Source organism: Solanum dulcamara, chromosome 6 (assembly GCF_947179165.1).
Source record: "Solanum dulcamara chromosome 6, daSolDulc1.2, whole genome shotgun sequence".
Classification (NCBI taxonomy): domain Eukaryota; kingdom Viridiplantae; phylum Streptophyta; class Magnoliopsida; order Solanales; family Solanaceae; genus Solanum; species Solanum dulcamara.
Genome location: NC_077242.1, coordinates 57,811,445 through 57,827,466, shown reverse-complemented (window position 1 = coordinate 57,827,466; position 16,022 = coordinate 57,811,445). Strand labels below are relative to the sequence as shown.

The window sequence follows — 16,022 nt, the reverse complement described above, 5'->3', positions numbered from 1 at the left end:
CAGCTTAAGACCATGCAAGCTATAACATGGAATCCGATGTAACTCCTACATCGAGAAGAGAGAGAGTCTACTTGCCAAGGTAGACTCCATGAGAACAACTTTAAATTTGTAAGCTATATGTGGATCTACTAGCTAGTCCATAAAGGCAACCTAAGTAGGAAATGTAGTTTGGGACTTTAGGTTTGCTACTAGGATTCCCTTGGGTAACTAAATACATTACCATACCGAATCCCACCTTAAAGTCCTCTCAATGCTTAGTAAATATCCCAAAAAAATTCATTAAAACATGATCATAAACATTATAGGGAAAGATAGTAACTACCTATCAATCCATCCTTATAAAATATATTAGGAGTAGCTCATTAACTTTAGTGATTTGTAAGAATCCATAACTTAAGTGAGAATTGTCCTTATCACCATTTTAAAACATGATTATGTGAGAATTGTACTTATCACACCATAACAACTATCTTGGATCATAATTGATCATTATCATAACTTTCCTCACTTAAATCATAATCTCAACCCCATTCACGAAAACTTTCTTTTACATATCATTGAACTCATAATCAATCCATGAAAATCATCTTTAACTTCATAATCATAATTGGAAATAGCTTTATGCATGGACATTTATAATTCAACTTAAAATCATAAAATTCATGTAGAAACATACTTAAAATAGTCATTGATAATAATTTAAAATGAAATTGAAATAGCCCAATGCAATACATCAAAACTAGGGTTCATAAATAATTTAAAATTAAAAAATAACTTTGAGGAAACCTTGGGACTCCATGGGTGAAAGGAACTAATGGATCAATCCCCACATACTTTCATTGAAATCACTTAGAATTGAGGAGAGACCTTGATCTAAAACCCTAGCTTGAAACTTGAAGAACCTTGAGAGAATTAGTGTTCTTGCCTTAGGAGAATTTAGATGAATGCTTTATAATGAGGTAAATTTCAAAGGAATGGGTAGTTATAGGCTTGAACTTAGCTATAATTATGTCTAGATACATTGAAATGAACCTTGGGAAAAGACACAATTACCCTTTATTAAAACTAGAAATTTCACCCTACGAGTCCAACTCTATGACTTGTCCTCAAGTCTATGACTCATAGAGTTAAGTCATAGTACAAGCTAGTGAAAACCCTAAAAATCAAGCTTTAGGAGTTTTATTGTGAGTTGATTTTATGACTCATCTTCATGTTCATGAGTCGTCAAACTAACTCGTCCTGCAGGTCTGAGAAGGCCCTATTTTTGGTGGCTCTGATGTTTATGCATGAGTCATCCTTATGACTCGTCAACATGATGATGAATCATCCTGTTGAGTTAGAGGACTTCTCCTGAGGGTAACCCTGAATAAGTGTAAGGCTCCCGCTCCCTCTACGACTCATTTCTACGAGTTGTAGAAACCTCTATGAATCGTAGAGTGGGTTGTAAACTTAGATACAGTCAACATTTTGGAAATTTCTCCTTGGTTCTAACTCTCCAACTTCCAGGGTCTTACAACCTCAAACTCTTACTGGGTGCTATGGTAACAATATTCAAGATGAAGAACTTCTTCAAGATTAGATCAAAAGTAGCATGTTCACAATGGTAAGGTAGAACTCTCACTTCAAACATCTTCTGGAAAGTAGATATCAAACTTAAACCAACTTGACATAGTCCTTTATTGTTCCTTTCCTAAATAATGAATCTCAAAATAGATAAATACAACTTTTGATAAGAAACATTTGGAGGATTTTTAAAGTTTAGTTAGCCATCTGCTTTATTATAATACGCTTGTACTTAAGAAGAACTTACTATAATGAGTGAACTATATGATGCAATAGTTGTTTTGAGTATTCTTGATTGTTGTTGATGTTGCTGGTTTCTTCTTTGTTTTTTCTTGAATCTTAATTTGGGGAACTATTGTTTGTCGTTGTTCAGTAGTTTGTCTAGTTGGTAGATCTTGATAGTGATAATATTGAATAGTACCTACAAAAAAGAACACAAAGTTAGCTTAAACTTTTGCAACCTGGTTTCCTTATCTCATTGTGTGTTTTATGTGTATGTGTCCCATTCTCATCCACTTCATTATATCCTAACCTCTATGCTTATATTTGAATGGTTCTTCCATTATATTTTTCATATTCAAAGAATTTCTCTTTATAATTAAGGGTTATGGAATATAATGCTAGTAGTAGCATAGATGAACCCTCCACTACTGGCTCTAATGTAAAAACCCCCATGATCTAGGCTCAAGATTTCCTTAGGAGGACTCATTAGTATAACATTTTTACATACCTGTGGGAGGATAGTTCTAGCTAATAGGTGTGGAAGTTACCTATGAGATCTTTCCTTCCATGAATTGTACTAAGTGAGGCTAAGATTATGTGATATCTTTTAGCCAATGGGTCCATGTGAAATCAATTTGAAATCATGTAGTAATGTGAATTCGTGCATAATTAAGTGAAACAATATCAATTGAATTGAAATAGAAAGGAAAAATGAAGAATTGATATAAAACCCTTTGAGATTAGGTGAAATTAGAATTAGAAGAATTGAGTTCTTTTTGGACCCAATGAATGAAAGAAATTTATTGGTAAATTCCCACATACCTAGAAATCAAATCCCTAGCAATAATGGAATTGGAAGCACTTGAACTTTCGAACCCTAGTTTGAATTTGAAGAAGAGCCTTTTGGAAAAACTTGAAGCCTTGGATGATTTTTAGGAGAATGAGACGGAATGAGATTTGTTTAAAGAGTTTGAGCAATTATATGTCATCCAAAAGTAGTCCCAAAATGATGTGGTATAAATATTAAAAGAACAAAAAATATCTAGAATAAACTTGAAACTAACTACCCGTCAAGGTCTACAACCACTCTACGGACCGTAGAAATTTGTACGGGCCATAGAGGGCCATCCATAGAAGAAGACTTTTGGATTTTTGAAGTTGGAGATCAAGGTATATGGGTCCTCTTATACATCTCGATAACATTGTAAGAACCGTAAAGGTTGTCCGTACAAAGTGTGTCAGAAAAAGGAAGCTACTGGAATTTGACTAAATTCCTACGAGCAGGGTTTACGGGTTTTGGAAAACTTTACGGCTTGTCAAATCCTTTGTCCTGCACAAGCTTCAAATCCCCCTCCTTTGATCCTTTCCTACAAATATTCCTAAGAACCATAGGACCTTGTACGGTTTGTAGGTTGTCTCGTATAAATGCCCCTCAAGCTTAACCATTTTTCGGTTCCTAGGACCCTTTCCACGGGGCCCTTCTACGGACCATGATACCTTATACAACTTGTATAGGTTCCCTTATAAATCAATAGTGCCAAAAATTTTAAGTATACAATTTACCTTAGTCCCACGGTTGATTTTTACGATTTGTATACCTTCGTACGGACCATAGAGATGCCTGTAAAAGGCTGGCACCTGCAAATTTTTTGAGAAATTTTCTTTGTTCGACTTTTCAACCTTCAGGGTATTATAACTATATTTGCCCTTTAGTATTCAATCCACATTATTGTCTTAATTATTTTTTATTTGTGTTGCACTTATAAAGTTTTTTCATGTTAGTTACTATTGAATATATTTAATGAGCATTTTGTAAAGTTAAGTTATTTTTTTGTTGCATCAAATTCTTGGAGAATTTGTATAATCATTTTATGAGCATTTTCTTATTGTTTAAATTGGAAACCGAACCATTAAGAACCAAAATCGATAAAAAAAATATCGTATTGGTCAGGTTATTAGTTTAGCATATTTAAAAAATTGGAAATCAATAATAAATAAAATCAAACCAACTCGGCCGATACACACCCCTAATTAATGTTGCTCATGGGAATTGATGAAAACACCCACTGAAATTAAATTACTTTATTATTTCCAACTATTTTATAAAGCCTTGATTAACTAACAAGACCTTTGGTTTTCTGTACTTTATTTTTTTCGTTATTACACTTCTAGGTCCCATTAACATTCCACATTTGACAACCCTTGGTCTTCTATTCTTTCTCATATTCTCCCCTTTTCCCTATTTATATGACTATGCTTATTTTTATTTAGTTCTAAAAAGAATGATTGCAATGACCCTCTAGGTCATTCTCCTAATATTGCTTCCATTTCATCGTTTAGAGAATTCCTATAGGGACCCCAGGTCATTTATGACCTGTTGGAACCAGTAGCTCAATCGCCTGGTTGTTTGTTTGGGTTTTAGAACCTTTTCTCTATTTAGGAGCTTTTATAATATGAAAATTTGACTTCGATCATAACTTCAAAAAAATGACCTCAGAATGGAATTTTGATAATTAGATCAACTATGGAATAGCTAAATTAGGCTAGTAACCTGGTAAGTACGAGTACCGAGGCAACCAGTACGAGTTTGAGGCTAGTTGGCGCTTTTGCATTTGAAATTTGGCCCATGGTTGACTTTGGTGAATATTTTTGGAGAACACACTCGGATAAAAATTTTAACAGCGCGGTTAACTCTAGATAGTTGAGTTTGGTCTAGAACGACCCTTCGTTCTCTTCTTGAGGCTTCCAGCCTAAACCCGAAGCCCATTGTGAAATTTGGCTTAAAATGGCCCTTGGTGTGGGATCCATTTTTAGTTGTAAAGACTTCGTATAGAAATTTTAATTGTGTCATTGACTCCGAAACATCGAATTTGGTATAGCAGCATATCTTATTTTCACGCATGGGATTATGAAAGAATTTCGAGCACCTATCGGAATATTTGAACTTGAGAGAAATCAACTTTTTAGTTGATATCTGATGTAGGAGAATTTGTTCTCTACAATCACGGGCCCTTGGCCATATTTATGGATACCCTAGTCTTTTTTCTTCGCGTTCACGGGGCCATGGTCACGTTCGCGGAGGTATGTATATTTTGTCTCCATATTCGTGGGCCACTGACCGCGTTCTCGAAGGCCAACGCCCTGGTCTTTTAATAAAAGACTAAGGACGAACTAAGCATTTTATTCCAACTTCAAACCTCAATTTCTCCTTCGTTACTCTCTAATTATGCAATTTAAATGTCCAAATTCAAGAGCATTTCATGGGGAGCCCGGTGGTGATCTCGAAAACTTGAGGGAAGGCTTCATGTGAGGTAAACTTTCAAAACTAGTTGCTGCCTTTAGTTATTTTTAGATGTAGTAATGACCCTCCAGGTCATTTTTTTAATAATACTTCCATTTCGTCATTTGGAACATTCCTATAGAGACCCTAGGTCATTTATGACCTTCTGGCGCTGGTAGTTCGGTCGTCTGGTCATTCGTTTGGATTTTAGACCTGTTCCTTATTTTGGAGCTTTTATAACTTGAAAGGTTGACTTCGGTCATAACTTTAGGAAAATGACCTCATAATGGAATTATGATGGCTCCATCAACTTCAAAATGGCCATATTAGGTTAGTAGTATGGTCAACATGAGTACCGAGGCAACTGGTACGAGTTTGAGGCCATTTGACGCTTTTGCCTTAGAAATTTGGCTCATGGTTGACTTTGGTCAACTTTCTTGGAGAACACACCCGAATGAAAATTCTAACAATGCTATTAACTCCAAAATGTCGAGTTTGGTCTAGAATGAACATTCGTTCGCTTCCCGAGGCTTTCGACCTAATTCCGAGGCCTGTTGTGGAATTTGACTCAAAATGGTCCTTGGGTGTGGGACCCACTTTTATTCGTAACAACCTCATATGGAAATTTTGACTGTATCATTTAGTCAAAAATATCGAATTTGGTGGGGTAGCATATCTCGTTTGCACGCACAATATTCTAAAAGAATTCCGAGTACCCCGTCGGAATATTTGAACTTTAGAGAAATCAGCTTTTCAGCTGATATCTGGTGCATGAGAATTTGTTCTCCGCGATCACGGGCTCGTGGCTGCATTCACGGAGACCCTGGTCCTTGTTCTTCACTTTCGTGGGGCCATGGATGCATTCGTGGAGGTATGTGTGTTTAGCCTCCGCATTCGTGGGACATTGACCGCATTTGCGAAGGCTAAGGCCCTAGTCTTTTAATAAAAGACCAAGGACGAACTATGCATTTTGTTCCAACTTCAAACCTCAATTTCTCCTTCGTTAGAAGCTCAAATTTAGTGATTTAAAGGTCTAAATTCAAGAGAATTTCATTGGAAACCTGGTGGTGAGCTCAGACACTCAAGGGGGGGGGGGGCTTTGTGTGAGGTAAATTTATGAAAGTAGTTGCTTCCTTTAGTTATTTTCGGATTAAATTTATGTTGAATTTTGGAAGATTGTATCTTGGCCATTTTAGCTCTGTTTTAAGTGGTTTTTTAAACCAAGTTGTGGAGTTTTTCGCAAGGAAAGTCATGGCATAATTTTTTTTGAACAAGAGAGTTTCATTTTTGAGATATCACTGATTTAAGATGCTATCATGTTCACTCTTTTAGCTCGAATTATAGGATTTCAGTTGTATGATAAACTCGTATAATTTTTCCAACTCCGCTTTGTGTTATAAATTGATACTTGAGCTTGCGGTTCTATTTATAATCTATTTTTGGGGTCAATTGCAGAATTCTAAATACGGGTCCCATATTTCCTATTTTAGACCTCGAAATTGGTTCATCTTTGAAAATTATAAAATTAGTGTCTAAAACACCGTAACAATGTTGTGATTCTGTTCCTGACAATGTGGCAGAGTTCCGAGGTCGTTCGAAAGGAAAAAGCTCCAACATAGTGATTTGGAGCTTGCATGTTCGGCCTATAGGTAGGCTACAACTTTTCCTTCTTTAGATTGAGCTGAAATATGTTAAAGCATGTCGATATTATTGTAATTTGGGTTGGATAACTTGTTTTACATCTTAGGTGTTAAAAACATGTTTTAGGCTTTTACTGGTGTTTTGGGTAATTGAAAGCATGTGACCCGTTTTGATATTTGTTAGTATTGTAAGAGGAGTTGGATGATTATGTTGTTGATATTGTAGAGTATGTTGGCCTTAGCATAGGTTGTAAGCTTACCTTAGTTTCCCTAGTGTCTCTCCGTCAGGCTTAGATCCTTGTAGAACAGTGTAGCGGGCTAGTGCCTAATAGTATGGCCTTAGCTAGGTGGTAACTTTGCTCTTATGAATATCCTTATCCATAACTCGGTATAATTATGACTTTTGAGATGCGTCATCCATACTACACTTTTTGATGGTTCTATATCAGCTCCGTTTTAAGCTTTGGTGGTACATTCATTAATTCATCGAGAAGGAGATTCTAAGAACTTTTAGAGCCCAAATGGAAAGGAGAATATTCGGCGCCATGAGATATATTATCTGTGAGCATCCAGATAATCTTTCCCAACCTCCATTCTGGAAGACCATCAAGGATCATCCAGGTACAAATCCCTAGCCTATGCCAGCTTGCTAATATGATGAGCATCCGAGCACCCATCCCCGGCCTCAATCTTACCAATATGTTACTGTGAGCATCCAAGTATCCAACCTCGACCTCGATAATATCGACGTATTATGGCGAACATTCGGGTACCCAGTCCCGACATTGGCCATATCGAATATTCGGACAAGCATCTAGGTCTCAGTCCCGGCCTTGACCCCTAGAGCATTCCTGATTCGTCTATAATTTGGAGATTCTGGATTTGGAAATGACGTGGTTCTTCAATTCTTAGCATCACAGATTCTAAGTTCCTAGCCTTGATAGTTTTAGGTATTTCGTGTATTCGGCGGGCTTATGGGGGTTCGTTTGCTTTTTATTTAAACTTGTGCATGAGTGTCCTACCTGGGCTTATGGGGGCCCTGTTGGGTGTAGTTAGCTGTAGTCCTCTTAGGTAGTACTTTCATGACTTATACTTTTATTACGATTCTATTTAGATTTATTCCTTTTTTTCATATTGGTTTTTTGCCTTTTCTGCTCAGTTGGCCTACGATGCCTACTAGGTATCTATTGTCTTGGTACTCATAATGCACTACACTCTGCATCTACTTTTGTGATGCAGAACTGAGCACCATCTACCATCGCGGATAGATCAAGCCTGTGCATTCAACTTCAGAGACTAGGGTGAGCACTAGACGTTTTGGGATCATTTTTGTCTCCTTTAGTATGGACAGCCCGTCTTTTGCCTTTTTGAGACTAGCCAATTGATATATATATATATTTTCGGTCCACTTTTGGGACTTGTACTCATCTTTTATTTGTAGTAGCTCTGTACTTGTGACCTCTGGGTTCTGGGAGGGATTCTTAGTTGTATACATCAGGTGTTGGGTTTGCTTTCGCTTGTTTATTATGTTTGTGTTAGATTTTTTCATTCATGGTTAGTTTCTTCCCTCAAACCCATTACCTATTGTTTCAGGTTTATGTATTGGCTTACATACTATTGGGTTAAAATAGGTGCCATCATAACTTGAGAAATCGGATCATGACAATGATATATTTTTATTTTAGTACCAATTTAATTTTAAATTCTTAATTTACCTTAATAAAATAATTTATAGCCATACAAATTTCTAATGACTTATTCTATGACCCCAAAAGTTGAAAAGTCAGAATGAAGTAAAACATGGAGAATAGTGGATTATCTCAGTTCTACGAGTGTCGTAGGAAATCCTACGGATCGTAGGAGTTACTCGTAGAATTGATGCTGAGGAAGGAAAATTTAACTAAGTGTGGGCGGAATTTACGAGTCGAGTTGATGACTCGTAGAAATTTGGAAGACTAATAGAATGAGTCGTAGAATAGACCTATTATTTTGTGAAATTGACAAGCCTTGGTACTTTAAGAATGACTCAACTGGATAAGTCATAGAGGAAAGGAAGAATTGTAAAGTGGACTCGCAGGATGAGCCCTAAGGCCTGAATTTTAACCCAACATCAGTAGGGGTTGACGAGTCATTTGTACGACTCATAGAAACGAGTCGTAGAAGCCAATGCATATTCCAGTAGCTTGATTGTTGTTTGGTGCATCACTTTGAGACTCATGTTGAAGATACGTATAAAAGTTGATGACTTATAGGGTTTCATTCGTAAGGTCCTCCGACCAGTTTAATGAAGGGTATTCCCGTACTTTCCCATTTTATGTTCAATGAATCTAGACACTTTTGGGGAAAGATTCAGAGCTTATAACTACCCCATTCTTCAAATTTCCCCTACTCTTATTCATTTTCTCAAATTCTCAAAGGCAAGGAAGAAAAGACTCTTCCAAGAACTTCATCTTCTCCAAGGTAGGGTTCCAACGATTCCATCATTCCATCTCGAATTCTAGGGCCTTAATAGCTAAGGTATTTTTGAGGGGTTTCATCCATAGACTTATTTCATCCATGAAGACCAAGGGTTTTCTTCAAATTCAATGTAAATTTCAAGTCTATAAATTTTGGGTTTTGTGAAATTGCATTGGGTTGCCTTGATTATGATTTTAAATGATTCCTATGTCTTGATTATGAATACTTCAATCTCAATTGCACGATTTCGATGGAGTGTTTCCCAAACCCATGTATTATTATATATAATTTTGATTTTTATCCCATTTTGATATAAAATGATGATTCATGCATGGAATCGAAGAAGTTTTTTGAATTCTACTACATTGATCTTTAGGGTTCATGCTATGAATAATGGGTATTTTTCAATTATGCATCCTCTTGATATTATTTTCATGAATTATGTATGGGCCGATATTGCATGTTTTTAAGTAATTTCATGATTTTCAAGTCAATTGTTCATGTATTCATGTTTCCACCCTAATTTCAAGTATAAGCTATGATTATGAATTTCAAGTATGTGATTATGTTTCACGAATGAGGGTGAACTAATAGCCTAATGATGTTTTTATGAATGTTTATCAAGGTTTATGAATTACTCATCAAAGCTAAGAATGATGTTTACAAGAGGTTCAAGCAAGTTTCATCATAATAAGATTGAGTATGCATTATGATAAGCTATATATATTATGAGGATGATTTAATAAGGCTTCCAAGAAAGTTACATTAAAAGTATGAATTGAGTCTTATGATGAAATTCGGGTTAAGTATGAATGATAATGGAGGATCTCTCACCTAGTTAACAATTAAGGAGCTATCCTAAGATTATGACTTAAGGCATATGATTTCCTATTCTTGTGAGAGTACTATCTAGCACTGAGTTGGACTAGAGGTGAATACCCATATCCCGAAACTACGTGCCATCGTAGATATAAATAGACTAGAGGCGAATACCCAAATCTCTAAGAGGTGAGTACCCAAAATATCAAGGTTTGGAGGTGAGTACTAGAGTCTAAGAAATAGGGGTGAGAACCCAATTCATACAATCGCTTATTGGATCCATTTAGGCATTGGGGACTCTATCTTGGCAAGCATCTCCCCTCTTTCCTCCGGTTTATGGGTAAACATCGGGACTCCATGGTTTAGCTCACATGATTTCATGTTGGTTATGGTCTCTCTCACTCATAGTTTTGCGACTCTCACTATGACTTAAGATTCTTACTACTTATGAACTTACAAGCTCTTTTATGATTTTCTATTATGACTTATGACTACCCATGCATTGTACAAGTTCTCTTTTTTAGATTGCATTATGTTTTTAAATGACATTAGCCTTACTCATGATTCACTATTTTGTATAAATGGTTTACTTATCATGTGTTCTAACCTTTATCATTACATTGTTTCTCTTATGCCATGTATTGCATTTCCCACATACTTAGTACATTCAAAGTACTAACGCATACTTTTTCCTACATTATATCATAATGTAGGGATGAATGATCATACGATGTATTCCATTCATGACTAGAGCTCGCTAGTGTTTCCAAATTGTTTGGTGAGTCCTCATTCATCAAGGAAGAGACTTTCTTTCATGTTATTACTTTTGACTCATTTTTATTGTAGAGTGAGCTAGGAGATTGTTCTAAGCCCCCATCCAGTATGTAGAGGAATGGTTAGACATAGAGCGGATGTAATCCGTTTGGACATATGACTTAAATTTTCATTTTCATTCGTAGACTTCTATGATTGAGACTATTCTTCCGCTTGATTTCATTATTTTTCGTTGAACTTTTGAATGCAATGCATGCTAAGATGGCTTGGTCAGGATCTTTCTAGTTTTTGGTCGTCGTGTCACGACTTGGCCCTAATTCGGGTCATGACATTTATTTTTAGACCACAAAATTCAAAAGGTTTTCTTTTTCTTTTAACCTCGTCCCTAATCAAAATAACTCATATAAAAAGGAAAGGAGTATTTGATTTCTCCTATAAATTATATATTTTACACTAACAACTTGAATTTTACAATTAAATTTTTATCAATTTTGCAATCAGATATTGATGGAGTAAAAGAATTGGTCCCTTCATGCACATGTATTAGTTGTTTCTTTTGTTATTTGTTATTTGTCACATTTAAATTTGACATATCTATTAAAAATGATGATTGGCATAATTATTTTATCACAATATTTTTATTAATTGGTGTTTAGAAAAATTAATTTGAGAAATAAGTAATTAATGTTAAAAGTAAAATTTGAAAAAAAATAGTGTATTTTCTTGATATGTTAAAAATGACAAATAAAAATTAAAATCTAATGTTAAAAGAGAGGACAAGTAAAAGTGAATAAAGAGAGTAACAATTTATTTTAAAAAGTTAAAATTTATATTTTAATATTTTCTCCACACCAAAATAAGTGTCATCTTAACAAACAAAAGGTATCTAAATAATTAAATGTCATCTTAGAAATTCAAGAAAAAAAATAATATATTTTCTAATTATATCCGTACCTTTCATCTTCTTAATAGTATTTAATTTTTCAAAAAGTATTTCCTAATAAGGGATAATTTAGTAAACTACACATTGTATTTATAAAAATTTCTTAATTTACGTGATTTTTACTAACATATCACTTATTTCGGGACGGAGGAAGGGAGTATTACATAAACCTTAAAATTGACTCTATTTGGGACATTTGCCCTTCTACTTCAATTTGCTCTATTTATATTTAGTATATATTCTTCGTTTAAATTTTAATTTATTTGTCTCACTTTTCTTTTCAGTATGTAATGTATTTAAAAATATATTTTAAAAAATAGTACTATGAATCACAATAGTTAATAACTTCAGATATTTTAAAAACACATTGAAATTTTGGTTAACTCTCGAAATTTTATTGTGGCACATAAAATTTAGATAGAAGGAATAACATATATAATTTTAAAATTATGTAAAAGGTATTATAAATCATAATAATTAAGAGCTTAAAATATTTATAATCATATAAATTTTCATCGACTTTCTTAATTCTATCAATACCATATAAATTGAGACAATTAAAATAACTTATATTAGGTCATGCTCGCACGTGTTTTGTATCTAGTTAGCAATAGAAGACAATATTTGTTTCTTTTTCGTCATAGAGAAGTGAGAATATGTCCTTCCTGATCTCAAGAGTTTCTTTTTGAATTAAAAAAAAGAAAAGAAGGGTAAAGAAAACATGACGTTTATTCCTTATATACATATGATAAATTGAAAAATAATTAGTAGAGGCTCAAACTAAGGTAGGTAGGTAGGTGCATTTCTTGAGCATAAAACTTGAGTAGAGGAAACCTAGGAAGGGAGTCAACCAGCATTCGTACTTCATTCCTTTCTCTTTCTCAACTAACCTTTCCATTGCTCCAAAGTTGTGATCCCTTTCTTTTAAATACGTACAATCTTTTTCAACTCCAAATAAGTACATATATAAACCCCTCCCACAATCAGGTTCATGAAGTATATATTAATATTAATACATTAGCATCATCTTCTCTACTAATTATAATGAACTATTTTTACAACATCTTCTTCTTGTGGATTTTGTTATTAACACTTGAAAAATGTTTAATTACGGAAGGTCTAGGCGTCAATTGGGGTACGCGGGCGAGTCATCCGCTTCCACCGAATATCGTAGTGAAGCTTTTAAAAGATAATGGATGCAATAAAGTGAAATTGTTCGAAGCGGATCCAGGAGTGTTGAAGGCGCTGGGAAGATCAGGTGTTCAAGTTATGGTTGGCATACCTAATGACTTGTTGGCACCATTGTCCGCTAGTGTTCGTGCAGCTGAACAATGGGTGCAACAAAATGTTTCATCCTTTATTTCCAAGAATGGTGTAGATATCAGGTTTATTCATTTGCTTACCATAATTCTAAATACATTTGGTCGTATATCATTGGCTTGCAATAAATAAATAGATTGTGTTCATCAAGCATAAAGATAGATGACTTGAAAACAGAAGAAGAGAATATATTGTACGTACTATTTAAGTTCCTATCTTCAATATTGTTATCCGTAAATTACCCGAGATTATAATTTCAGCTGCGCAAAATGTACGTGAGCTTACTTATAAACTAAGGTATGGACTATGGAATATCGATCTGTTTAAGGTGATGTCTCGTTAGGTGATTATGCATATCTTTCTTTCTGACCTGTGGATATATAGGATGTCATCAAATTAACTCTTACCTTCAAAATGATATGGATGTATATATGTAAACTGGATTTTTTTTGTTTTCCTTTTTAACTACTCCAATACTTACGAGACCAACCAAATGTGATATATAAAATTCCTGTGCTCTATTGCCATAATATTTAAAGCTATATATAGTGAATGTTTTTTATATTATTAAATAGAATTTAATTTATTATAATAACCAACTATATTATTTATTATTTTTTTATCTCAATTTATATGACATATTTTCGTTTTAAGTCAGTCCCAAAAAGATTGAGACCATTTTTTAATTATTTGCAAATATTTAATGACACTATTAACATTTTACTCATTTAGATTCCCACTTATTTGACAAAAAGGTCTACAAAATGATACTTTTCTATTTAAAAGATCATTTATTTTAAGAATGGTTTTGGAATATTTAAAAAAAAATCCATATTTCTTAAAAATTTGTGTTTAGTCAAACTATATTACATAAATCAAAATAAAAAAACTATTACATTTTTTAAATATCAATATAATTAAGAGTTTAAGTTATGCATATTGACTAGGTAAACATATATAGTTATGCAATCAAATCAACAAAAAGGTACTACACATAATTATAAATTTGTTTACTTTCTTCTTACTATTTTATACAAATACAACTTGATTGTCTCTCAGATATGTTGCGGTGGGAAATGAGCCTTTTCTGAAAGACTACAAAGACACATTCCTTAACACAACATTTCCGGCCCTCCAAAATGTACAAGCAGCTCTTATCAAAGCAGGCCTAGGTCGACAAGTCAAGGTCACAGTTCCAATTAATGCTGATGTGTATGAGACAGCCAGTGGAGTCCCCTCGGGTGGAAATTTCAGACCAGACATTCATGGTCTCATGATGAATATTGTCAAGTTCCTAAGTGATAATGGGGGTCCTCTCACCATTAACATCTACCCGTTCCTTAGCCTCTACGCAGATCCCCATTTCCCAATCGATTTTGCCTTTTTCTCTGGAACTTCATCTCCTGTTGTTGATGGTTCCATCTCGTACACTAATGTTTTTGAAGCTAATTATGATACTCTCGTTTGGGCTCTCGAAAAAAATGGTTTTGGGTCATTGCCTATAATCGTAGGAGAGATCGGTTGGCCTACCGATGGTGATTCCAATGCCAACATTGAGTATGCTAGGAAGTTCAATCAAGGTCTACTAGACCGAATTAGTCGTGGCATAGGTACCCCAAAACGGTCCACTCCCCCGGACATTTACCTATTCGGGCTCATTGACGAAGACACCAAGAGCATCCAACCAGGTAATTTCGAGCGACATTGGGGCATTTTTTACTATGATGGAGCCATCAAGTACCAACTCAATTTAGGTAACAACCGAAGCTTGACGGCGGCAAAAGGCGTTCGATATTTAGCAAGGAAATGGTGTGTGATGGCCCCTGATGCTAATGTTATGGACCCTAACTTGCCAGACAGTATCAACTATGCTTGTAGCTATGCAGATTGTACTAGCCTTGGATATGGTTCGTCCTGTGGTGGACTGGACGTTAAGAGCAATGCTTCATATGCCTTTAATATGTACTATCAAACTATGAATCAACAGAAGGGGTCGTGTGAAAGGTTTCACAACTTATCGGTCATTACAACAATTGATCCATCTCCTTCGTCTTCTAATTCTGGCCGCAACTCTTCTAATTGTCGATTTGAGATCATGATTGATGTTGGAAGGCACGAGACGAGGGTAAATCCAGGAACGTCTTCAGCTACAAAGATCAAACAATATTTTTCTCTTGTTTTATTGGTGCTAGTATTCATGTTGCACTTCTAATATATGTCTTTGCATTAGCTTCTGGGATACTCATTTAAAAGTTACTTGTACATTGATGTGATCTCTTGTTCTCTTCTACACGCCATAATGTCTCGAGTATACGTGATTGGTCATCGTGCTTTATATATTTACTTATTGGTTATTTATGTCATTTGGTTAAACTAAAGACAAATATAGTAAGAAAGAGTACACGTTGCATCCGATATTAAAATAAACATTATTATGATTCAATTGAACTTCTATATATCAATGAAAGCATCAGGAGGAAGGTATTTGAAGGTGAAAGACAAATAGTTTCCTTTAAAATGTACTTCCCAGTAATTCGTTCTGTTCTTCGTGCACGTGAAGGTTTATATCCTTCTTTGGAAAAAACTTAGCGCACTGTCACGGGATTAGACATTCACTAAACACATAATGCAACACTTGACAGTTGGATCATGAATCTTCTTGCAAGCTCAAGTAATTTTTTTTAACACTAGATCATTAAGGAGATGTTGAATTAAAGAGACACACAAGAGAATTTCCAAATTGCTCAAGAGTTGGAAGTTTTGTTTCATGCCTTTGCAAATAAATGTCCTTCTATTTATACTACTCACTTAGGGAATAATTTGCAAATATACATTGTGTACAACTCCCTATATTCTAGAATTATTTACACAACTAGAATGTTCCAAAGACCTTCCATATAAATTCATGGAATTCTAAAGTCTTTCAAGGAAACACTTCATATATCTCGAGAATATTCCATCAAGGACTAGTCTGCTTCCTATGTAAGTCTTCCACAAGGACAAC

At 34.7% G+C, this 16,022-nt stretch overlaps 1 protein-coding gene across 1 annotated transcript; it reads left to right on the top strand.

The window, feature by feature from the left end:
- The first annotated feature begins 12,721 nt into the window (after nucleotides 1-12,721).
- On the top strand, nucleotides 12,722-15,308 carry LOC129892328 (glucan endo-1,3-beta-glucosidase 5-like). The gene is made up of 2 exons (XM_055967898.1): nucleotides 12,722-13,083; nucleotides 14,078-15,308. Exons 1-2 carry the CDS (start codon nucleotides 12,743-12,745, stop codon nucleotides 15,228-15,230), a joined length of 1,494 nt encoding a protein of 497 aa, XP_055823873.1. The 5' UTR covers nucleotides 12,722-12,742; the 3' UTR covers nucleotides 15,231-15,308.
- Nucleotides 15,309-16,022: the final 714 nt, after the last annotated feature.